Below are 24,242 nucleotides of genomic sequence, written 5' to 3' on the forward strand. Positions count from 1 at the left end.
ATATAATAGATTTAATAAAAGTAAATACAAAAACACATTTAAATGTACTTCAATATAAGTTTATATAAGAGAAAGCACTACAAAAGTAAAATCTACCTGTCCCTATCTTTCTATCCACCCATCCCTCCCTCCGGGTCCTCCTCCTCCGTCACTCCCGGGTCCTCCTCCTCCCTCAGCCCTGGTCCCTCCCTCCAGCCTCCACCTCCTCACCGGAGCTCTGTGTTATATGCAAACCGAGCAGCAGACACCTCCCTCCGCAGTTCAGGCTGAACTTTCAATGGACGTACTCCTCTAACCGGACTCCTCTAACCGGACTTTCTTCTCCCGTTTACCCGCCAGAGGAGGAAGTGAAGCCCGGGGCGGTTCACCTCACCTCTCCGCTGAAACTGCGACTCATCCCGGGGAACCTGTGGAGGAGGAATACCTCCATTTGAACTTCCGGATAAACTTCCTGCTGCTGGTGTTCTTGTCCCCGTCGCGTCGGGTCTGATCCTCCCATCGACCACCATGTCTCTCCGGACCAGCCAGAAGACGACCAGCACCTCCTACCGGACCGTGAACGTGGCCCCGCAGGAGGAGGTGACCACCACCTCCTACCGGACCGTGAACGTGGCCCCGCAGGAGCAGGTGTCCACCACCTCCTACCGAACCGTGAACGTGGCCCCGCAGCAGCAGGTGACCGGCACCCTGATCTCCTCCGGGTCCGTGTCCCCGCAGAACGACTTCCCCTACGAGACGGTGCGGTACCTGGTGCCGGTGCAGCAGGGCATGCAGCAGCACCACCAGAACTTCGTGATGATGCCGCAGCAGGTGATGCAGCCCATGATGCAGCCCATAATGCAGCCCATGGTGCAGCCCATGATGCAGCAGGTGGTGCGGTGCGTGTCCCCCATGTACCTGCAGACCCTGCCCCGCCAGCAGAAGCTGCTGAGCGTCAGCAGCCAGGAGTCCGACCTGTACCTGCAGCAGCAGACCATGGAGGTGAGGCCCGAGCTCCACACACAACCACACACAACCGCACACAACCACACACAACCACACACAACACTGCTATTATTATAATATCTGCAGAATGTGACACGAGTCAAATTACCTCATAAAGTGATCATGAATAACAACAGACAGAATTAAGAGAATATATTAACGAATGTCTGTTTATTACCATGTCATAGACTACATTATTAATGTCATTTGGTTTTCCACCATAGACCCAAAAAATAAATACACAATCTATTGACAGAAAAATAGACTCGTAATGCACATACATATGTTTGCGTTGGTCTATGTTTTATCAATATTTATATATTTCTTGTAATCCTCTAAACCCTCTTCCCACTGGGATCAATAATCAAAGTATTACTGATTGATTTAGAGCAAAACATGAGGCAAAGTGACTAAAAATAGTTAAATTAAGTGAAAGAAACACAGATATTTGCAGATAATTGAGTCAATTTGGGCTGAAACATGGTTAAAGTGGAAAAACGTCTGTTATGAATGAGAAACTATAAATTCAAAGATTGCTTGTAGTGTAGGTTTATCATATTTGTGTTGGTTTACATCTCAGTATTAGAGTTTCAGTCTTATTGTTCAGTTTCCTTGTTCCCTCGTGTGTAAACGGCCTCAACGTGGATTCAGAAGCATCTTATAATATCAGATTTAGTCTCTGGAGTTCAGAGTTGAATGTGAGCAGCTCTCCACGATTCCCTTTTGGATTTCCTTCAGTGGTGGTCTCAATGTAAACGTCACCATCTGCCCACATCTGCAGCTTCTGTGTGTGAGCGCCAGCCTCAGCCAGTGAACTGGGACACACCCTCCTGTAGAGCAGGGGCTCGTCAGTCAGAACCAGTTTGAGTTGTAAGAGAAGTGCAGTCGAGTGCAGAATGAAACCAGTGGAGCCACAGTAACATCAGTAGTGTCTGTTGTTCTTAAACCAGTCCCTCTCTTACCAGGCAGCCGGTTTATGAACATTGAGAAATGCAAAGTTTAACGATGTGTGGAGAAAGAATCGTGTCGGACGTCTTTGGTCAGATTCTTCTCATTTTAGGTGAAACTGCTTATTTCACCCTGAGTTTCTCTTTGTTGTTGCAGAGCAGCTCAGTTTGAACTAGAACAGGACGATATCAACAAAAGGTTATAGGTTAATTCACATTCCATATCAATGATTACCACGAGAGATGTCTCTTTATTATTACTGCAACGTTTAAATACAGATTTCTGCCCCTGAGTGAAGTTTGTAGTTTTTACCTCGATCAATTATGTGTTGTAACTCTGTATTATAAGCAATATGTCACTATATTGGAGTCGTGCTAAGGATTAGAGTTACATCACGATGATTAGTGATAGTAGTGGTTGCCCAGCCCTAGATTAAGCACAATAAAACACTGATGCAACAGAGAGTAGAAAATGGGAGGAGGAGTTCCCTCTCCTTCTTTATTCTTCTGAGAGTATCAGTCCTGAAACTGTTGTCGTTTATTTAAATAAACTCTTCTTCACTTCCTGTCTCTACGAGCTCTGGTTCTCTGCTCTGGTTCTCTGCTCTGGTTCTCTGCTCCTGTGTTTTACCACCCGACCGATCACCAGACGCTGTGTCACCACCGAGATGTGATGTGTGGCGTTCGGTCACAACCACCAACACAATCTGTGCTGCAGCTCCTTCAACCTGTTCCTGAGCTTTCAGCCTCGGCTCCTTCTTCCACTTTCACTGATCAGTTTTCATCAGTCTTGTTCTGCACCTGCTTCAGACTCACCAGATAAAAACATAAACAATAAACAAGTTTCCTCAGATCCTCATTTGATAAAAACTCAGTCTTCTACCGAGCGCAGCAGATTATAAAAACTGCCTCTCAAGCTTTTCTCGCGGATGATTTACTGAATCGAGTGAACTCTGCAGTTTGAGAGTTCTCTGTGGGAGTGAAGTGTTTGACGGAGACGCGGTGCCACGCCCGCTCTGACTGGGCCGCGGTGGCACACCCTCACATTTGAAGACAAACACATTCCTGCACCTGGATGGATTATCTCTGCTGAATTACACTGCAGCGAGCAGAGGTCAGACGGCTCTTGATACTCAGACAGAGTCCAGCCTGGAGGGGCGGGGACACCCAGTCCTCCTGGTGTCTTCGGTTCATTGTCTCACAGATAGTATATTAAGTCCTGCAAGAATACTTCATGGTCATGGGCTCCCTTGTTTTCAGTTCAGTATCTACATACCGATCGGTAATTGAGGTTGAGAAACAACACAAACTTTAATTTTGTGCAATGTGGATTCTAAACCTGCCTGTTTGTAATTAGCACATTGCTCGGTCTGTGGTGAGGTCTGTAACTGTCAGATCGGTCGCCTGTTTTACAAAGTTTATTAATATTGAATGTATCACATGTCCAAATTGCACCAAATTCAAAAGTGCACTTTCTTGGGTGCTTAACAACACACACAGGCATGTGAGTCACAGACAGACACACACAGATATCTGGAGTTAGAAAATGATTCAGTGTAGTTTGAACAGATCAGCGTCAGAGCTCGATACAACACTCACACCAGACGTGGTTCACAAAGGCTTTTTAAGAACTCATACTTCATATACTGAACAGTTTTATTGAGAGTTAGAAACAGCTGATGTTGAGCAGAGGAGGAACTGGTAGAGAAACTTCTGAGGCTGCGACACAAGTCGGGACAACATGAGGGAGAGTCAGGGACAAGTGGTTGAAAGTCTCAAATCATCCGAAACAAGTCAAATCTCAAGTTATCCAAGAAAAGTACAAGTCAGCTTGGAAAGATCAGATCAAGGACCAGGTCAAGACCTGCCCAAGTTGCAGTTCCATCCCATTAACTTTACCAGGAAACCAGAATGTCACTCAGTAGAGCTCCGGGCCCAAAAGTCGCTTAAATCCAATCAAAATGCACAAAACTACAAATCCTAGATCCACGATATTTAACAGTTTTATTTATTTGTTTTTCTGTTTAAATCCTAATTTTCTCTCCGTCCATTTGTCCGTGGTTTCAGAGCATCAGCGGGAAGTCGTCGATGTACAGCCTGTCGTCCAGTCCTGTCAAGAGCCCTGAGCCGAGCGCTGAGGAGGCAAGGACACACACACACACACACACACACACACACACACACACACACACACACACACACACACACACACACACACACAAACAGACACACACTACAAATTCAAGCGTTTTGACATCTGGCAAACACACAAATATGTGTCTTTCTCTACTGGAGCAACAGCAGCAGTATCTTGCCGTGCTTGAGAATAGTTCAGTGTTTGTGTTTGAGCTTAAAAAGCCAATTATCCAATGTCAACAACACAAAAGTCACGACTGTAAGTATATACTCCACTGACATGCAAATTAAGTCCATGGCCTCTAGAACAGGTCTAGAGAAACGAGTCTGTAACTTGTCGCAGCAAGTTTAAAGTTGATCCAACTCACGGAGACGTCAGTCAAACTGATAAGAGAGAGTGAGACGCGGGAGCGACAGATCATGGAAGAGGAAAAACAATTTAATGCGTGAAAACGTGCAGAGTTCAACTCCTGAACTCAGCAGAGGAACGCCTCCTCCATTACCTTTAGAACTAAGGTGAGACGGATATGGACAGATGTGATATATAGACAGATGTGCAGGCAGGAGACTCGAGTCACATCATTAATATGTCCACAGAATATAGAGGCATAAAATTATTTCTTCATGTATGTTACACTTTTACATTTAGTTGAAAAGTTGTATATTTTTTTAAATGTCGATTTTTACAGAAAATATAGATAACACATATTAAGGGATTATATTTTTAATGTATGTATGTGTGTGTTTAGTCATAGATTATTTGCAATATATGATAACAATACTAATACTTCTAGCACTAATAATTATAGTGATAATACTAACTTTATTTATATAGCACTTTTTCAAAACAACTATTACAAAGAGGACAAATAAAAACAAGTAGACAAAACATCAAAGAGCAAAAGCAAAGCAAAATTATACAAAAAGTAAAATCCCAAATCTTGTGAAAGTGCTTTAAAGAACTAAAAAAGTCTTCAGGCTGGTTCGCAAAATGGTAAATTGTTTATATTAAGATCAGATTAAATCATAAGTAACTTCCTGAATATGAATTCGATGAGACGTGCAGCTGTTACTTTCATTACTTGACAAGTTTTCAGTATTTGTTACTTAAAAGTTTCAAGATCCCGCTCAGTATTTTACATAGATGTTTCTAATCTTTAATATTTAACATAAAAGTCGTCCCTATTCAGTCTGAAAGTCTTTGAGCCTAATTTTAATGACCTGAGCTCATAAAGACAAGTTTATTGAATCGGTGCCCAAATGTTTTGTTAATTGAAAAGACATAAATTAAAGCAGTGTCACCCGGCGCATGGATCAAAAGGTTTGCATTGAAGTCCCAGCTGCGTTTGGGCGTAACGTGCTCATAAACCAGTCAGAGTGTCGTCTCCTGTTTCTCTGATGGAACCAGGTGCTCCTGCAGAATGTTCCAACGCTCTGCACCAGCCTCTGCTGCTGCATTCAACTGTCCTGATGAGGCACCTGAGAAATAACAGTGACAACAGCAATGCACTGAATTCAGGTCCGATGAGCCTGGTGTGAAATTAAACTTTGTGCTCCAGGCGTCAGAAAGGGCTGCAGTTTTTTAACTCTAGTATGTAATTTTATACTGGTATGTTTTGATGTGCCGATTAACAGGAGCTGAGGTTTGTTCCCCTCTCTGATCTCAGCCTGTGAGGTCATCTCCCTGTGACCTATGATTTGAAATGCAGAGTGATTCTTTAAAGTGAAAAACGAAAAGAAAGAAGAGAATCCTTCTGTCGGTTCTGAGCAGTCAGCAGAAACCTAAACACGTCAATTCAAAGTAATCACTTCATTTTGTGTCTTTTTCTTTTTTTGAAAATCTCAGTTCAAACAGACTCACACACACACACACACACAGGGAGCTACACCCTGCCTCCACATTCGCAGTGTTACAACAGCACTTTGTTCCTGATCACAGGAGCTTCAACTGTCACGGTGCCGGCGAGCCGCTCAGGGCGTGTGGAGAACCCGGGGTGTGTGCGGGCCACTTCCCACAGGCCTTCGCCCCGGTGGGCGGGTGCATTCCTCTTCTTTGGAACCTGCAGCGTCATGTATACGACTGTTGTCTAAACAGGGCGGGTCCTCGGGTTCATCGCGGCTGTAATGGCGCTTTGATGCCGTTTGTCTTGGCAGGAACCAGCCAGGGAAATCAGAGCTGGGTGTTCACGCTCTTATCTTCTGAAGAGGTGATAAACGTCCTGTCACTAAACACAGGTGTCGAAATAACTTGAGTGTTTGTCCCAACTTGTCACTTGCAATGCTGGAAATTGCAATTATTTTAATTAATTACTTTAAATGTTTTAGTTGTCAGATTATTATTTATGTCATTAAATTCCATCCTTTGTCCTCCACTCATTCGGGCTCGGGTCCCGGAGGTGGGGCATCCCACACGCTCCTCTACCAGCTCCTGTCTGGGGAGGTGTTCCCAGGCCCAATGGGATCTGTAGCCCCTCCAGCGGGTCTGGGTCTACCCCAGTGTCTCCTCCCAGCTGGGGGCGTACACCCAGTGAACCTCCAATGGAAGGTGCTCAGGAGGAATCCTGACTCGAGGCCTGACGTTCGGATGTCTTGATTATGTCTTTCCTCAAAAACACCTTGAGGGAATTTCTTCAAATTTGGTACGAAGGTTGAGTTGGACTCACTTAGATTTGGTTGGTCATAGGTCAAAGGTCGAAGGTCACGGTGGAACACAAATCCCTGTCTGCTTCGTGGACATGATGTCTCAAGTCTGACTTTAGGGACATTTTTGAGCTGTTGTCAATTGGACTCAAAGCTGAGCTGATCTCAGAGGTCAAAGGTCACGAGGAGTCTGGGGGAAAATACCCGTTGGAGACTGAAACTGCCCTGGTGGGTGGAGGCGTGGAGCTGCAGGCTGGTGATACTAGTTTCGTCAATGAGGTCATTTTAAAAACAATCAAAACATGTTTCAACGACTCTCTCGGTACAAACGTCCGTTACAGATCAGAGTAAATAGGAGTGAGGAGCAGATAAAGATCAGGCGGAGATTTAGGGTTGAATCCAAACTCATCTCATAGGTGGTCTATCCTCTTTGTGTTTATCTACTTCCTCCTTGAACGATGTGGGGTCTAGTCCTGTGATCTCCTCCTTGGGTTTCGTCTGGAGCACAAACTCCAGAGAAATCGTTTGTGCAGATATCAGACGGATCATCTGCCAAAAGGCCCCGTTAATCTCCACTGAGGACGAGTCAGATTTAAAAGCCGGTGATTAGGGAAACTCGTTGACCACGCCTCTCGATGTTCCTACAGGGATGAAAGGAAGAGACGTGCAACTCCATGTGATATTTATAAATGATCATTCACTTATTTCTGACTCCATAAGAAGCTTCTCTGAAGGATCAGTGCTGCCGTTCCTAAAGTCGACGGATTTAATATTTTTGGAAACGGGATGTTCTCGACTTTCTCGTCTTCTTACAACATGTGTTTATAATGAAAAGAGAACCTTGCATAAGGAGGAGTGAGGCTCTAAAAATATACCTGTGTGTGTGTGTGTGTTTGTGTGCGTGTGTGTGTGTGTGTGTGCGCATGGGAACAGGTCGAAAAATCCTTGGAGGTTTAAAAGTATCAGGAGACTCAGTTTTCAATCTACCTGTAGAAGACGCTCATAAAAACCAACCTACAAACATCTGGACGTTATCAAGTATCAATTCAAATTCTAAATGTTGAAATGTTCATTTTACATAGTCAGGAAACTCTGATGATGAAATCAACACACGTAATTTACAACAATTGAAGGTTCAATGAAATAAAGTGAAAAACAACTAGTTTGAGAAACTGAATTGACCCAACTAAAAAAAGCCACACCCTCACATTCAACCAATCGGTGCCCTCCAGCTGTTTGCTGGTGTTCACACGTCTGTACAGGCCACAGCCACATCTGGATCTGTCTGCCGGTTCATCATCTGCACTGGAAAATGTGAATTTCACACAGTGAAATATGGATTGAATGTAAAACAGCCAAAATAGATTCTAACCCAAAAGATTGGAACAGTCATTTTTTGCATAATCCTGTTAAAAGACAAATGACAGAGAACGGAGCAGAACTTCTCTCTCTCTTGTTTAGTTTGTGTGTTTGTTCATCGGCGGCAGGTTCAGCAGCTTTGTTTCAGTTGATGTTTGAGCTTTAGTGAAGTTTGTGTTGATCTGTGACTTCTCCACACTTCACTTCTCATCTTTAAACATCTGCAGCCTGAGACATAAACCATCAGACGTCTCCACACTGTAAACACTTCAGCTCAGTGGGGGTCAAAGTCAAAAGCCCTGTGAAGAGAGCCAGACGAGCTGAGTGATGCTGTGAGGTGTCTGTCGAGCGGGTTGAGGTTCACGTGCGATAATAGAGGATTGTTGACGGACATGTTTTCCCCCCGTGAAGATCAAATCTGTCGTCTTCTCAGCGTCTGCACCTTAGAGGCAGATTCAAGGATTGTGTGAATGTAATGATCTGTAATTTACGATTGGACCTGAAGCGTTGTTCCTTTTGAAAGCGTTTCTCTTTTTGTCTGAGATCAGCTGCTTCACGAGGCTTTTGTCACCACTGCAGGGAATGTGAGGTATTCTCAGTGAATGACAGGACGCTGACGGAGGGCGTTGTGTTGTGGTGAGAACCCGGGACGGGCCGGCCGGTTGTTAATGTTCACTATGAGGAGCAGCTTCAGGTCGGGCATCATTTCCCTGTTTGTGCATTTAAATATCAAGAATACAAGTTGTGTTCCTGCTGATGTGTGTTAATCAGGTGTTGTTAAAGTTCCCTTCTTTATCTGGAGTTAGATATTTGTTCTCTGCACATTCAGAATTTGATGCTGCTCTAGATCACATGATTTAAAGAGCAAGGAGAGAACAGACGGCTGCCAAAATAAAAGTCAAATAAAATACACAAACCAAACAACAAGTCAATATGACAGAACGTTAAAACAGGCTCATTCTAAATATTATAGATTACAGTAGGCGGACAACTCACTGATTTACTGATCACATTAACCCTGCTGCCCCCGACACACACCACAGATCCTCACTGCTGCTTTGGTGACGTCTGTGATATAACATCTGTGATATAACATCACCTGCTTCGGCTCCATTAGAGCCAGTGTCTCAATTTGTTCACGTGCAAAATGAATCACCGATATTTCCGATTCTCTTCTTTCATTGACTTACAACTTGATCGCTGAGAGGGTTGATCCCTTTTGTTTGCAGAAGGATTTCTGCTGTTGTGTAATCATCTGCTGGCGGTTTGTGGTTTTGATGCTCGCCTTGGTCGACACATCGTGTGAACGGTGAAAAGACGGGATGCTTACAATGTGACTTAGCTCAGAGGCGGAGGAGCAGGTCTGAACTCCAACTGGCTGCTTTGAATCTGCAGATGCATTTCAATAAAGGCGGGAACGATTTGTGTTTTTGTGTTTGCGTAGTGTAGCCGAGTGAGTGTGTCTGTGTGTTGTTATTTGTGGTATTATTTTCATTTTTCTTTCCTGTTTTTTTCAATTTTGTTCCCTAGAAAATTTAAGAAAAAAAGTTATCAAGATAAATCAACACAATTTCTAAGTTGAATTTGACAATTGTTGAAGTTATTTCAACTCTTTGCTTGTTTCCAACATGTCTAAGATCAGGTGCTGAATTCTTTCTCCTTGTTCTTTAAACTAATTTCTTTGTTTAATAAAAGAAAAGTACAAGTAGCACATGTTCACAGAAGAGTGACCTAAAAGTGGAATGTTTTCACTGCAGCGACACAGAGTGAATCACACACAAAGAGATATTCTGCAGAGCTCACTCAGAGGGACACACACAAAGAGCCTGTGTGAGGTCCAATGACTCTCCTCTCTCTCTCCAGTAGCAACTAGGGTCACCTGAGCCCTGAGAGCCTGGCTCAATGACCGACAACAACACACACACACACACACACACACACACACACACACACGTACACTGACATCATAATCAACCCACCATAGTCTCACCAGCTAACAACAACAACAATTTTGGTCTTTGCAAACAATGAGGATGATGATGATGATGAAGTTGCATGGAAGTGAGATGCGTTCACACCTGGTCACTCGAGACACATTCTAACGCCGGGTGTGAACTGACGCACTCGGAGCCGTGAACTTGTGATCACCTCATTTTTATATTTGTTGGGATTTGTTGTTGTCGGTTGAACCAGATGAATAAACCTGATAACGACCTGTTGATCGCTGGTCGGGTCTGAACTCATCTGACCTGCAAAGCTTAGATTCTGAAAATGATTTATTTTCTCTGCCAACATGAAATCAGCCATTTCAGCCCGTTTTTTAAAATGCAGTTGAGTTTTTTCAGGTATTAGAGGAAGTAGTTTTCAGGGAGTCAAATTTTTGGTAATTAAATCTAGTGAAAGCTTTATCTTTCCCTTTTTTCTCCATAAACAGACACTTGCTTGTAAAAGCAGGTTTATTAACCGACTTTGAGTCAAATGTCAAAAGTCAAATGAAAGGAAGTGAACCTGGTCCTGAACTCTAACCTGAACCATCTCGACTAAATGCTGCTTCTCCTTCAAACCAACTGTTACATGAACCCTAAAGTCCCCCCCCCCCCCCCCCCCCACACACACACACTGTGCTCCCCTCTCACCATGAGGTCGTTGTCATCCTCCCTCACATTCTTCACCTCAGTACGAGCTCAGCGCTGCAGTCGCTCCCTGGAATCTAGCGTCTGTCTGCAGGTCAGCCGCATATTAAACCCTAATAATTAATAATTAAACTCTTTAATATGAGTCACATATTTTGTTCTCACACCGTAAACACAGAGACCAACTCAAACCCTGGTCACCACAGAAGCAGGTTCAGTGTCCTCAAAGCGACGAGTCAGCAAATTCTCTAACCAGGACGAGGACGTCTCAGAAACAGAAAAGAGCTGAGTCAGCGACCGGACCTCTGAGCGAGTGCTGCTCTGGATACATGTGCTGCTCTGGATACATGTGCTGCTCTGGATACATGTGCTGCTCTGGATACATGTGCACGTTGGCCCCTCTATAAGCCCAGTTGCTCCTCCTCACCCTGAACCCACGACAATCCACTTTATAGTTGCGTGAGTGTTGCAGACAGGTAAATATGTTGAATCAGATTTTATTGTTTAAAGTGTGGGCAGCTTATTTTAATATCGTAGGGAGAAAGGCTGGATGGAGATAAACCTGGGGGGTTCCAGGTGCAGTCTGATGTCAGTGGGGACAAGGTGTGTCCAAAATAAAAGTGAATGCATTCCTCCTTGTGCCTTTTTATTTAATACGTCATATTTTGAGTGAAATTATGAGTATTTCAACCTTAACTACAGTAAAAAGTAAAAAATATGAACCAAATAAGCCAATCCTGCCTCGTGGGAGGGGCTCATTCAGTCACAGTGAGTGAATATTAACATGTTCACAGATCCATTCATGAAATGAGGAAGGAAGGAAAAGATATGAGTCACTTTTAGGACACAAGGGGAATTTGTTCATGACAAACTTTGAGAGTTTGAGGAGGATGTGATAAGCTGCTGGAGCGGGACCTCACAAATTCACCATTGTTGTTGTCGACTAATTCAAAGGAAACAAATATTACAATCTCAAGAAACAGGCGGATTTCGTTTATTTTCCAAAGTCTTGTCATAGATAATACGTGTAGAAGTTGTTCCTGCAAAGTGTCGCAGTTTGAAATCGTGACAGACACAGTGAACGTGACCCAGCCGGTTGTCAGTGATCTCTGTTCTCTGGGCTGCTTCACGTCTGTCTGTCACTCCCGCTCTCCCATTCTCTGCAGGAATGAGCGGAATGTTGCGGTAACAGCCACAGCCCCTCTGCGCTGGGACACACCCACCTCCATGTGACCACACCCACCTCCATGTGACCACACATGGACGCTTCTTGTCCCGCGTGTCTCTCCGTCTCCTCTGCATCATTTGAATTTCAATCGTTTGATTTTGGCCTCAAACGTGCACTTTGAGTTTTTGACTCAAGTAAATATAACCTCACGGGTTATTCCCGTTTTAAATATGCACCTTTATTCACTGTTAATCATTTGTTGTTGTGGTGATTTCACGGCCACGCTCCAGACTGTGTGTAGTCAGGTTTCTCTCACACATGTAAAACAGCGGATTGGAATTGACACGTTACCTGAGCTTCTTTTTTCCTCCTGGGCCCAAAGTCAAAAAACAGGTTCCCAGCAGGAATCAAATTCCTACCGGCCTGTTTTTTTATTCTCTGGTTTAATCTGTGAGCTTTCAGGCCTTCTTGTTTCGCTTCCTGTTTAATTCTTTGGAGTCTCTTTCTCTCTGGTGGACAATGCTGCCCCTGTGCCAGTGTTTCCTGGTAGCGATGAGGTAATGGTTTAGTCTTTCTTCCATTGGTGCGGCTGCATGAGGAAGCATTAAGGGCCAGGGTGTCACAAACAATGTGAACCACAGGAGATGAGGAACTGAGTGTTGGTGACACATCTTTAAAGAAAGCGATAACAGTTGTTGAGCAGCCTCAAAGTGTTGAGGGAAGGTTTTTCAAATCTGACATAAGCTTTTTTCAGACATGACCTGCAGGTAAAGCCGGAGAATTGTTTAGAGTGTTTGCTTTTCACACATACACAACACAACAGAGGGAATGCAACAAATGCTCTGCATTCTTCAGGCGAGAGGAGGAGCAGCCGGGGGCAGCAGAAGACAGGAAGTGATGTAATAGGAGATCACCTGATGTTTTTGATTTTCACTCAGACACCGGCGACAGCTCTTATCACCACCAGCTCTCTTTACATCCTCATCAGTGTGACGTCGCTTTTTCACCAGGAGATATTTGTCAAGCATGCACGTCCCAAAGAGTTCAGTGCACGTTTCCAAACATTTCTGAGTTTAAGAGGCTCAAACCGAGTAGTTTGGACTTCAGGTGTAGAGCATTGAACCTGAGGCCTTTAAGACTGAAATTTATGATTTCATCTGAGAATCTTCAGACAAACTAAGTATATTGAAACGCTGCAGGGTCCTGAGGCTTCTCCAGTAGCACCAAAGTGAGAACTTCTCTGGATGTGGAATTCTGGCTCCTGTGGAATGTGCACACCCAGTTTTCTACAAGACATGAATCCAAATGAAATATTTCCCATCTGTGTATCTGTGTCTCTGCGTCTCTGTGTCTCTGCGTCTCTGTTACTCTGTTTCTCTGTTTCTCTGTTTCTCTGTGTCTCTGCTTCTCTCTGTCTCTGTTTCTCTGTGTATCTGTGTCTCTGTGTCTTTGTCTCTTTGTCTCTGTGTGATTGAATCCTGGATTGTGTCTAAAGGAGTGAACCTGAGCTTTGAGCTGATCTAAAAGCAGTTAGCAAGTAGTTGTGTTGTAAATTGTGGACAGGTTCAGACAAAACGCTTGAAGTGATATTGTGTTATGTTTGGCGTCGCTCACATTTTCTGAGCTGGTTTTTGTCTGTAATCGGGAGTGTGACACAAACTCAGTGAAGATTGTTTAGTTTTGTCGTGACAGGTCCAGCTTGTGTAGCAGTGAGAGAGGCGGTGTATTGAAGATAGTAACTTTCTGTTAGAAACATCGATGTCTCTCATCAGTGACTCACAACAACCGATTAGTAAATCATTACACACAAACTCGTCCAGCAGCTCTTCACATATAAGACATCAAGCAGAGGGACAGGACGGGGACAGGTCCAGTCCTGCTCGGGCCGAGCGCCTCCTCGATACAACTGCAGCTGCTGCACCCACGGATTCATGTGTTGAACACGCAGCAGGTTGAATCAGACCAAACCCCTGAATCAACAAACCCAGCCAACCTGTCTCTCTCACAGAAAACTACTGACACACTTCTCATTACTCTTTATAGAACTTAATCCCACCGGGGATTTCCTTCAACAACAGATAGAACCTGAGCACAGAGACACAAGGTGGTCGTGTTGCTACAGGTGGTTGAAGTCTGGAGGGTGGAACTGATGAGGAATGATTTATAATAAAGGTTCTTAACAACCAGCTTCATCCTAAAGTGCAACACGTGACCAAAAACTGCAGCTTCAAACAAGAAAAGACAAAAATAGGTCTGTTGGTGTTGACCTGTCATGTGTGTCAGAGTTTGACAGACAGGTGTGTGCAGAGAGTGAAGGTGTTCTCTGTGTGAAGAGTACACACACACACACACACACACACAGAGCCCAGATCACAAAACAGCAGATAACAGGTTATGCAACTGTGTGAGTGTTTGCTTCAGTGAATGTTTGACTCGACTCTGTTGCTACTCGCTGATAAGAGCAGCCGAGGGGCGTGTTGGGCTCCGATCATCTGCAGGTGAAGTGTGTAAACTGAGGCAGGTGGAAACCCCGGGACCTTCTGTGTGGTTCAGGTTCTATTGAGCGTGTTAGAGGATCTGTAGTGTGAGGAAGATTCCTGGAACCAGATCCTCAAAGAAAGAAGGATTTCCCAGTCCGCACGCCCGACCAATCACGAGTCAGAGTCAGCTGTCAATCATGAGGTTTCACCACGTTTGTAAATCTTCAAATAACGAATCAAACCCAAAATGATCAGAAGCATAAACACTTGAACAAACATCAGTGGGACCTCAAATGACTGAAAACCATCTTTGGGAAACATTCATTTGACTTGTCCTTGTCTGGTTCTTATGAGCTATCCTGCAGCCAGCCACCAGGGGGCGGTCACGATGATCAGGCTTCAGTTTTAGGGACTGTTTATTTCTAAGTTCCTTGAGTTTAATTTTACATTTATACAAACACAAACAAAAAAGAGAACATTTATTCCAATTGCCCTGATCTGCAGTCGGATTATTGTTAATGCACTTGAACGTAAGTAAAAATCTGTTTTCTGCCTTTTTTCTTCCAGGAGGAGGAGGAGGAGGAAGAGGAGGAGGAAGAAGAAGAGGAAGAAGAGGAGGTGGAGGTGGAGGAGGTGGAGATCATCAACGTCATAACACAGAAGCCGCCGCCGGCCATAGAGAGGATCTCCAGGACGGAGGTGAGGAGCGAGCTGAGGGAGGTGCCCCAGCCGACCAAGATGGACACGCGCTACTTCGGAGAGCTGCTGGCCGACGTCTACAGGAAGAACTGTGACATCCACTCCTGCATCTCGGAGCACGTGTCCAAGATCCGTGGACAGTGAGTGTGGCAACCTTAAAGAAACCTTAAAGAAACCAGATGCTAGAGCTATGATTAAAGTACTAACGTCATATCTTCATGGGAAAATCTGTGGTCAATGAATTCATGATGTTTGGAGTGGATCCAGATTAACTGATTTTAATTCTTACTTTGATGTGGTGGGTTAAAGTATAAACCTCAGTACAGATCTGCTCTCTCAGAACAACCCTGCAGTTCTCAACGTGCCACAGACAGACGTCAGTGTAACTCTCCCTCGACTCATGGTCACAGACATGTAGGTCAGGTGGTGTGAGGCAGCCAATGAGCTGTCTTTGTTTTGTCTCCCCAGCTGATTGAGTGTTTACCCTCCCCATGAAAACTTTATTCTCCTCCCACCTTTCACCTCTCTGTCAGCGACTAAACACATGAGGCTCTAAATCACTCAGCAAACACACACACACACACACACACACACACACTGCAGTCATGCCCACGTCCTCATTGTCTGTGTTTCCTGTGTGTGTGTGTGTGTGTGTTACAGTAAACATCAGCTGGATCCCAGCAACGACTACAAGGTGAGAGACAAACACACGTCCGATGACTGATTCTCAACCTAGGACCTGAACATGAAATATAATAGATAAGAAGCAGGAAGACACAGTCAGAGGTGCGGGGGGGAAATCAACTGTCCTCACTCTGAAGCTGAATGTGTAGAAAGTTCCTCACATCTGTTCGAGTCGTTTGATTCGTCACTTTCACATTAACACCTGCTGATGATTCTTTTCTTTGAGTGTTTGTTCCTTTGTTTCCTTCAAATCTTGTGTGTGTGTGTTTGTGTGTGTGTGTGTGTGTTCAGGTGGAGAAGGAGGAGGTGGAGGCCTTGATTCCCAAAGGAGGCACTGAACTGACCAAGCAGCAGATCCGTTACCTGCTGCAGGTGAGACACACATTACAATGAAATCTCACTTATTTTAAATCTCTAACAAAGAGAGAGTCTGTATTCATACATATTTATCATCATATTAATCTGAGTTCATGCTGCTGTTGTTGTCGATTTGCACTTTCACCATTTAGTTGAGGCGATTCTCTTAAAATCCAACTGTGTTTTTACTTTACACATCTTCCACAAACACAAGCTTAGACTGTTAATTAACGATTAATACATTTTAAAACTTGTATTATGTTTTTCTTTATCAGTCAATCTGTGTTTTTTTAAACTATTTTTGAGCTGCGTTGTATTTAAATTATGTTTTTTGTTGTTACAAACACATTATCACAGTGTTGTTTGTGTATTTGTTAGTGATTTCAACTTCTATTTGCACGTAATGACAAATAATAGCTGATTTTCCTCTTCACTCATTATAAACTGCTAAACGTTAAGTTTATTAATTACTATAAAACCCTAAAGCTTCATATTTATCACAGAGGCGTGTTTACTTCATTACCTTGTGTGTCCTCTGTGTGTGTGTCCTCTTTGTGTGTCAGACTCGTCTCACTGCAGATAAGAGCATGCGCCTGCTGCTCTCCACCTTCAGCAGTCTGAGGGAGGAGCTCCTCCACATGTCCGAGGACCTGCGGGTAAGATCAACAGAACAGAACCCGACTTCACGTGAAGACGAATCAGATTCAAACACGTCAACGTCCAGTTCAGAGCTGAGACGTGTGAATGACATGTAAACACCATCATGACACATGTGCCAGCATCATCCAATCAGAGCGTCCGTTACATGTTGAGAGAAATCATTACAAGAGCAAAGACATGACCAAACGTTCTTTTTACTTATTATATAGTTGGTTTGAAGATTACGACCTTTACTCAAGTAAAAGTGATAAAACAACAAAAAATACTTGTATATAAGTATCGGCTATAAGTAAAAGTCCTTCATTCAAAATTTTAAGAAGTAAAACCAAAAGTGCTTTAAGCAAAATACTTTCATTAGTTTACATCTCATCACCAGAAGCTCTGGAATCTCCTCGTGTTTCCAAGTTGACGTCTTCAACTTCTACGTGTCCGGCTCCTCTTCTTCATCCTGAGATGTTTGTGTTCTTCCAGTTTCACGTCTGTCAAACACGTGTTAGAAACCTCGTCCACACGTCCACTCGCTCACTGGGAAGCTTCCACACATTGTCCTGCTGTCTCCTCACATGGACTCACTCTGACATGTTACTCGGGGGGGGCTGCAGGAACAGCTGTCTTCTCACCAACTCCAGCAACTGGAAGATCTCGAGAGTCCAGTGCATATCAGAAAACTTTCAGAGGGACTTTCATTCTTATTCTGAAGGATCTATGTTACATTTTTCTGCACAAATACAGGAGAGACACTTTGAACAGCGACAGTGTTTTAGATAGAAAACAGGTTCACCAGTGAAAGTGATCCGTGAGGACGTTCAGGTTACATCGATACAAACGTGTGCAGACAGATCCAGATGTTTGCAGCTGTTGGTGACAGCGTGTCCCTGCAGCCTGCACATCACATTACATGTGAGACAATAAAATGATTTCTATTACAGCAGCGACGTGCCGGCATCAGGCCAGATGTTATAACTGCTTCTGTTGATGTGAGGGAGTTTCTCCGATCGTGCGATAACACTCATGAAGAGACACAATCGGCCGATCAGATCAAATGAAACAAATACAGATGAGGCTCATGAACACAAACTGTGTTGTGTTGCTGCAGCGTCTGGAGATGGAGAAGGAATCACTGGAGCGAGATCTGAGCTTCAAAGCAGACCAGGCCAAGCAGTATGACGTCCTCCTGGAGGCGGTCCGGGAGAACAACAGGCAGCTGCAGGTACAAACACACACCTGGCTATTCTCTGAGTGTGTGTCTGTGTGTGGAATGTGGCTGTAGCTGCACTATTTATGAAGTATATTGACAAGTAGACAGAAAGATGAGGGAGTTTTTGGGTCAAAGTGAAGTTTCAGTGACTCGTGGATTGTTGTTAAAGATCCTGATGCTTTAGTCTAAATATCAGAATCTGCTTATTAAAGGATAAATTCAGGTTTATAACAACTAACAGCAGATTGTTCCCATCAGTTATTTTAATATTGATCTCACACGTGTTGTAAGCTGCTTTTTGAAGTGAGCTCTCTGACTCCCTGTGTGTACCCCCCCCCTCCCCCCAGCTGTCCCTGAAGGAAACCAGCACCTCCCAGCGCTCCCTGGAGAGCCAGCTGGCGAGCAGCAGAAACACCGACTCCAGCCGCGACTTCCAGTTCAAGGAGCTGGAGGGACGGATGAGGGCGCTGGAGAAAGAGAACGAGATGCTGCGAACCAAGGTAACACTCGGGCGAGGGGGCGGGAGAAAAACAGCTGGTTGCTAGTTACAGTGTTAGTCGAGTCTGATGAGAGGTGAGGATCAAGCCAAAGCAACGTCGTCCATTTAACGATTTTCTGTCTTGTTCTCTTCCCGTCCTCCAGCTGGCGGGTCAGGGCAGCAGCACCACCCTGCACATCAAGACGGAGGAGCTGTCCCGCCAGTACAAAGATCAGCTGAGCGCCATGAGACAAGAGAAAGACTCCGAGATATCCAGGCTCAGGGTGAGAATTCATCTAGCCATCCATCCATCCGTCCATCCGTCCATCCATTCATCTATCTATCTATCCGTCCATATATCCATACATCAATTCATCAAGGCGTGGTGTGGCCTAGTGGTTAGAGTGGTGGTTCTTCAATAAGAAGGTTGCCCGTTCAAACCCCACTCTCCCATCTGCATGCCGAAGTGTCCTTGGCAAGATACTTAGTTCCCATCGATCTCAGCTGTACTTTAATATCTTCAGTACTTACTAGCAAACGTTAGCATGCTAACATGATGGATGCGATGTCAGCCTGCTAGCGTTAGCATGTAGCTTCGTTTTGGCAGGAAAACAGGATTTCAGCTGAAAAGCTCAAATATTTCTCACTTGCATATTTTCTGAAACCTTCCTGGTCTCGTCTGCGTTCTGCCTCCAGACCCAGATCACACGGATCCAGACGGAGACGACCACGGAGAAGTCGTCTTCTGACAAGAGCCTCCACCTGAAGATCTCGGAGCTGGTGGCCATGTTGGAGCAGCGGCAGACCACCATCACCCGGCAGGAGGAGGTCTGAACCCAACACGCCCCACACACCTTTAGGTTTTTAAAATGCGCAAAACGTGAAGAACCTGAGGAATGTTCTGGTCTCAGCAGCTGGAGACACACACACACACACACACACACACACACACACAAACACACACACGTTCTGTGGTCTCTCACACAAACGGACGACTGGAGACAACAACTTTACATTTAAAGTGATTTTTTAAAAACAAGCGAGGCCCAAAAAAACTGGAAAGAGAAGCTGACCTGAAGTTTCAGGTTTATTTTTGGTTTATTTCACAAAAAAGGCTCAATAATAGTCTCAAATTGTGAATCAAACACATTAATTCATAATTCATAAGTGTGAACAAACTTCTGATGTTCTGACCTTTGACCTCTTGCGTCCCTCAGGAGATCAAGAGGCTGATGAGGGAAAAGAACGACAGCTCCAAGAATGTCACCAAGACCACCATCACCAAGAGGTACGTCAGCGCGGCACCTGTCAGTCATCCCACCAGGTGTCATCTTCTACACATCATCAGTCTACCGGTCGAAAAACAATAATCAACAGATATTTTTTATTAGTTAATTATTATTAGTTCCAGTAATTAGGTGTTCTAACTGCAGCTGCATTTCTTTGTCTTTTATACAAAAAACTAAAACTAGCAACAACACAACAAATGCAATATATTATAAAACAGTGTGTGTGTGTGTGTGTGTGTGTGTGTGCGTGTGCGTGTGCGTGTGCATGTGCGTGTACGTGTATGTGTGTGTGTGTGTGTAGATACCGGAACCAGTACCCCATCCTCGGTCTGCTCGGCGACGACTACATTTCGAGTTCTTCCTCCAACATCAAAGAGGACAAGACCATCACAATCGAGAGAACTGGAGAGATTATCAAACAGGTAAACACAGGAGGAGGAGGAGGAGGAGCAGGGGGAGGAGGTGGAGGAGCAGGAGGAGGAGGAGGAGGAGGAAGAGGAGGAGGAGGAGCATGATACATTTGAACAGGAGATGATCAAATAGGAAATAACACAGAGTTAAAAAAAAGTAATAAAATAATTCTGGATCTCGACTGAGAACACAAAGGTTTGAAAACTTAATAAATGTCTCATAATTTATCTGAACTTTTTTACAGTTTCTTTTACCTGTCGGACATTATTTAAATTTAAACTTTACACTTTGAAGAGTGGAAAGTTCTGTGTAAAATGAATAATAAAGGAACTGCAGCCTGGGCCTCTTCTCTCTGAACGAGGGAGCCTGAGACATTTAAACCCATTAAAAAACAAATCAACCAAAGTGTAATTTCACAATAGATAAAATCTGTTTCATACTTTTATCTTTAGAACCAAAGTATCTCTTTACACGAGGCTCTAGGTCAAAATTAGGGTAAGTGCCTGTGAAGGACACATTTAAGAAGATGTAAAAATTGCTCTTGGACCCCAGAGGGTTCAGACTCTAACCGTTAAATTCAGACATTGCAGGTAAGTTCAGAAACTTTAACTTTTAACTGCTAAAAGCATAAAAACCCGTTTGTGTGTTGTCAGGTGGAAACTGTCTTTGTCTCATGTCCACACACAACTTCTTCTTCTTCTGTTTTTGAACCTGACTGAAAACATAACAGCTGTATCTGTGTTCTGTTTATTTCGGAACAGGAAATCATTACTTCACCTTAAAGACACACTGCTTCTCTCCGACAGGAATGATTGAACGACAAGAAGACGTCCTGCCCCCCCCCCCCCCCTCCCTCCCTCCCCCTCTGCATGTGTGCCCCCCCTCCCCCCCTCGTCTCCTCTCCCTCATCCTCAGGGCTCCACGGGTTGGTGGTGGTTCAAATCCCCGTCTCCCCTCCTTTTACATACGGGATCATTGATTCAGATTCTTTGTCGTTTGGGCTTTTAAAAAAATATAATATATATAAAAAGGGGAAAAAATAAAGTAAGACATAAAGATCGAATGTTGTCAGACTCTCCTGCAGCCAGTTGGTTGTGTGATGGATTCAGGAGGCTGTGGTACAACTGGGAACTGGACGAGAAATAATCTGTTTGATTTATTCTTTTAAATAACAGTTAATCTAATTTGAGAAATAAAGGTTTCAAGGTCAAAAACATCTCAACAAATGTCTCAAACTGGCTTTTGATTGGCTCCTAAACTAACGACCTGAAATATAAGTATGATCATTTGTTTCATATTTAATCTCTCTAAAACCTCACAGCTCTGCGGCCGGGTCGGGAACCGAGACATGTTTCTTTTGATTGAATCACTGGACAGTTGATTCTGTGATATATTAAAAGACAATCATCTGTGATACGTTTCTAAACAAAACTGATATTTCTTGTTTTAATTTTTATTTCCTACATTAACAACTGAGATTCAAAGTAAACACAAAGTGGCAGAGAGTAAAAGTCGCAGATGATTGTGTTGTGATATATTGTTGTGTGAATTATTTGTCTCTTCCCTTCTCGGGTGTGGAGTTATTAAGAGTCAGTTCGGGGTGCGTTTGGTTTCACAGACATGTTCGACTCCTCTCGTCCAAGTTTTCATTATGATCCTGTAAAATCCTGCACGTTCAATAGTCTGAGTCTTGTAGGTAAATATATTTGTGAAGGAAACGGCTCCAGAAAGATCTTGTAAAGGAAAATATGGATATGCATCATATTTAATAGTTGCACTTTGACAATGATAACATGATCTAACATGAGCTTACTCTCTGAAGTGCAGCGATATTTCAGATTTCACAGTTTGACAGATGACCAACATCACTTGATTTCACAAACCCTGGTTTTATAACGCTGCTCAAATACTTTTTCCTGCTGTCCTTCATTAAACATATCAAACAATAACAGCCTGATTTCTGGAATTAATACAAAATCCTCAGGTTTCTTAGTATCTAATTTTGAGCAATATGAACAGAATCTACAAAATCAATTCACTCAATATATCGAGTCAATATGAGGACGATAAACTTCTGTGGAACCAAATGTTACCGAAGCGTCTCAACTCCCAGTTGTTGCTACCGCACGTCGAGCCGAGTCTGGTACTGGTGCAGGTACTGGTGCCATGTAGCATGAAATCTTCCCCAGAGCCACCACAGCCACGTCAGCCCCGGGGACCAGGAAGTGGACGCGTCGCTATGATCTCGACTCTGCATGTAAATATTTATATAGTAGAAGTTTATGTTTGTTTGAGAAGGGCTCGCTCAGTGAATGTTCTCCTCAGAAGAGCAGCCCTCCTGCTGTGTGCTCTGAGGAACAGGTGAAAATGTTCCCATCGGGTTGTTTCCTCTGCTTTTGCTTTGTGCTAAATGGTTTATAACGTTGATTTCTGTCATTTATGTTGTTGTTTGATTCTTTTACTTTGTGGTTTGTACATGTTGATGGACTCCGAGGTGCATGCGAGCGTGTCAGTCACATGTACTTCTGAGGAGCTGCGCCATGTCTCACATCCATGAGAGGACGCTCTCGACTCACATGGGTGTCGTGCATCGCAGTGGGGGGGGGGGGGGGGGGTTACGAGCTGGACGTGTGGAACTGGAGCATGATTTAATTGGGGGTTATGATGGTGGAAGAAAATTTTATAGCACAATTTGATGTTGTATAGTGAGTCTCTCTCTTCCTGAGTTGTCCTGTCTCTGTTCACATAAGGAAGCATGTTGAAGGCTTTGTGTCCACCAGGGGGCGCTCCTCTCAGTTGCTGCAGCAGCTGAAGTTTACTTTTTATAACTTTACACTGAGGCCTTATCGTTGCTCCACGAAGCTTAAAATAACTCTTTGACTTTTTGAACACATTCCACTTGTCTCCTGAACTGGTTTCATCCTCATTATTTACACCATGAAGTAGTTAATATGTTGTAATAGATTAAAACTATATGTACATTATATTTTTTACCAGCAGTAGATGTAAATATTTGTAACTGGTTCGGAATACAACAGTGGGATTGTGGTGAAACCAAACACACACACACACACACACCATAGACTGTCAATAAAGATGGACGACACGTCTCCCCTCCGTCCCACTGTTCAGAAATCAAGCCAAAACATCTGGGATACAGGTGACACCATTTTTTTTTTCTATGACGTCATAAGTCAGCCTCAGCTGTCAATCAATCAGTCTTGACATTTCACACAGTTTTTATATCATGAAATAACCAATTCAAACCAAACCCATCTTTGAGAAACTTAAGACTATCTGTTCTTTGTCCCATCTACTGACATGGTTTATGACCTATACTGCTACCCGCCACTGGGGGGCGATGCAGATGTTTTGTCGTCCATTTTTACTTCACAAACACAAACATCTGTACTTGCTTCACTCTGCATCCTCTTTATTAAAAATCATTGTCATCGTCTCTCCTGCAGCTCAACATGCACCGACTTGTGATCTGTTTCTTTAGTTTTGCCGTTTTTAAGCATCAGATTAGGGAAGAAATAACTTAAAATGTTAACAAACTCTGTTTTAAACGTTTTAATAAAATATACTGGAAACTTCATGTGTGTTGTTATCACATCTACTTTTCCGCAAATCTTACCAATCAAGGTGAGTTAAATCAGAGCAGTTAGTGATACATTACAAAGAGATAAGAGTCATGTTAAAATGTTTAAACATGATTTTCAAAATGAAACTACTACTTTTTGTCTCCTGTCCTTTAAATGTCGGCTGCAGGAGTTTCATGTCCTCAGTTCCAGGGTGAGGTTGTAGGTGTCGACATGTCCAGCAGAGGGAGCCAGTGGCCTCCGTCTCGCTCCCGGCTTGGGGTCAATGAGTGGAGCTGATGGAGCAGAGACACAGAATGAGGTCATCTCTGCTCTGTAGGGCTTGGCTCACTGGGCTGCTCATTAACCATGTTCACTTCAGCTACTGCTCTCTGCACACATGGTCGCACATGAAGTACAGAGCATCACATAAAGTACAGAGCATCACAGGAAGTACTGAGTAATACAGAGCATCACAGAAAGTACTGAGTAATACAGAGCATCACAGAAAACACAGAGCATCGCACAAGTTACACAG

At 43.7% G+C, this 24,242-nt stretch overlaps 1 protein-coding gene across 2 annotated transcripts; it reads left to right on the forward strand.

Annotated features, from left to right (window-relative positions):
• The first annotated feature begins 53 nt into the window (after window positions 1–53).
• Window positions 54–23,721, forward strand: pof1b (POF1B actin binding protein). Of its 2 annotated transcripts, none has more exons than XM_062405887.1 (13): window positions 54–981; window positions 3,999–4,073; window positions 14,915–15,186; window positions 15,707–15,740; window positions 16,022–16,102; window positions 16,651–16,743; window positions 17,844–17,957; window positions 18,293–18,445; window positions 18,588–18,707; window positions 19,120–19,251; window positions 19,641–19,711; window positions 20,014–20,134; window positions 20,885–23,721. In XM_062405887.1, the coding sequence occupies exons 1-13, from the start codon at window positions 508–510 to the stop codon at window positions 20,903–20,905; spliced, it is 1,761 nt and encodes a 586-aa protein (XP_062261871.1). In that variant the 5' UTR covers window positions 54–507; the 3' UTR covers window positions 20,906–23,721. The 2 variants fall into 2 exon arrangements, with proteins under 2 accessions (XP_062261871.1, XP_062261872.1); XM_062405888.1 differs by having other exon boundaries at window positions 20,930–23,721.
• The last annotated feature ends 521 nt before the right edge of the window (window positions 23,722–24,242 follow it).

Source organism: Platichthys flesus, chromosome 15 (genome assembly GCF_949316205.1).
Source record: "Platichthys flesus chromosome 15, fPlaFle2.1, whole genome shotgun sequence".
NCBI classification, from domain to species: domain Eukaryota; kingdom Metazoa; phylum Chordata; class Actinopteri; order Pleuronectiformes; family Pleuronectidae; genus Platichthys; species Platichthys flesus.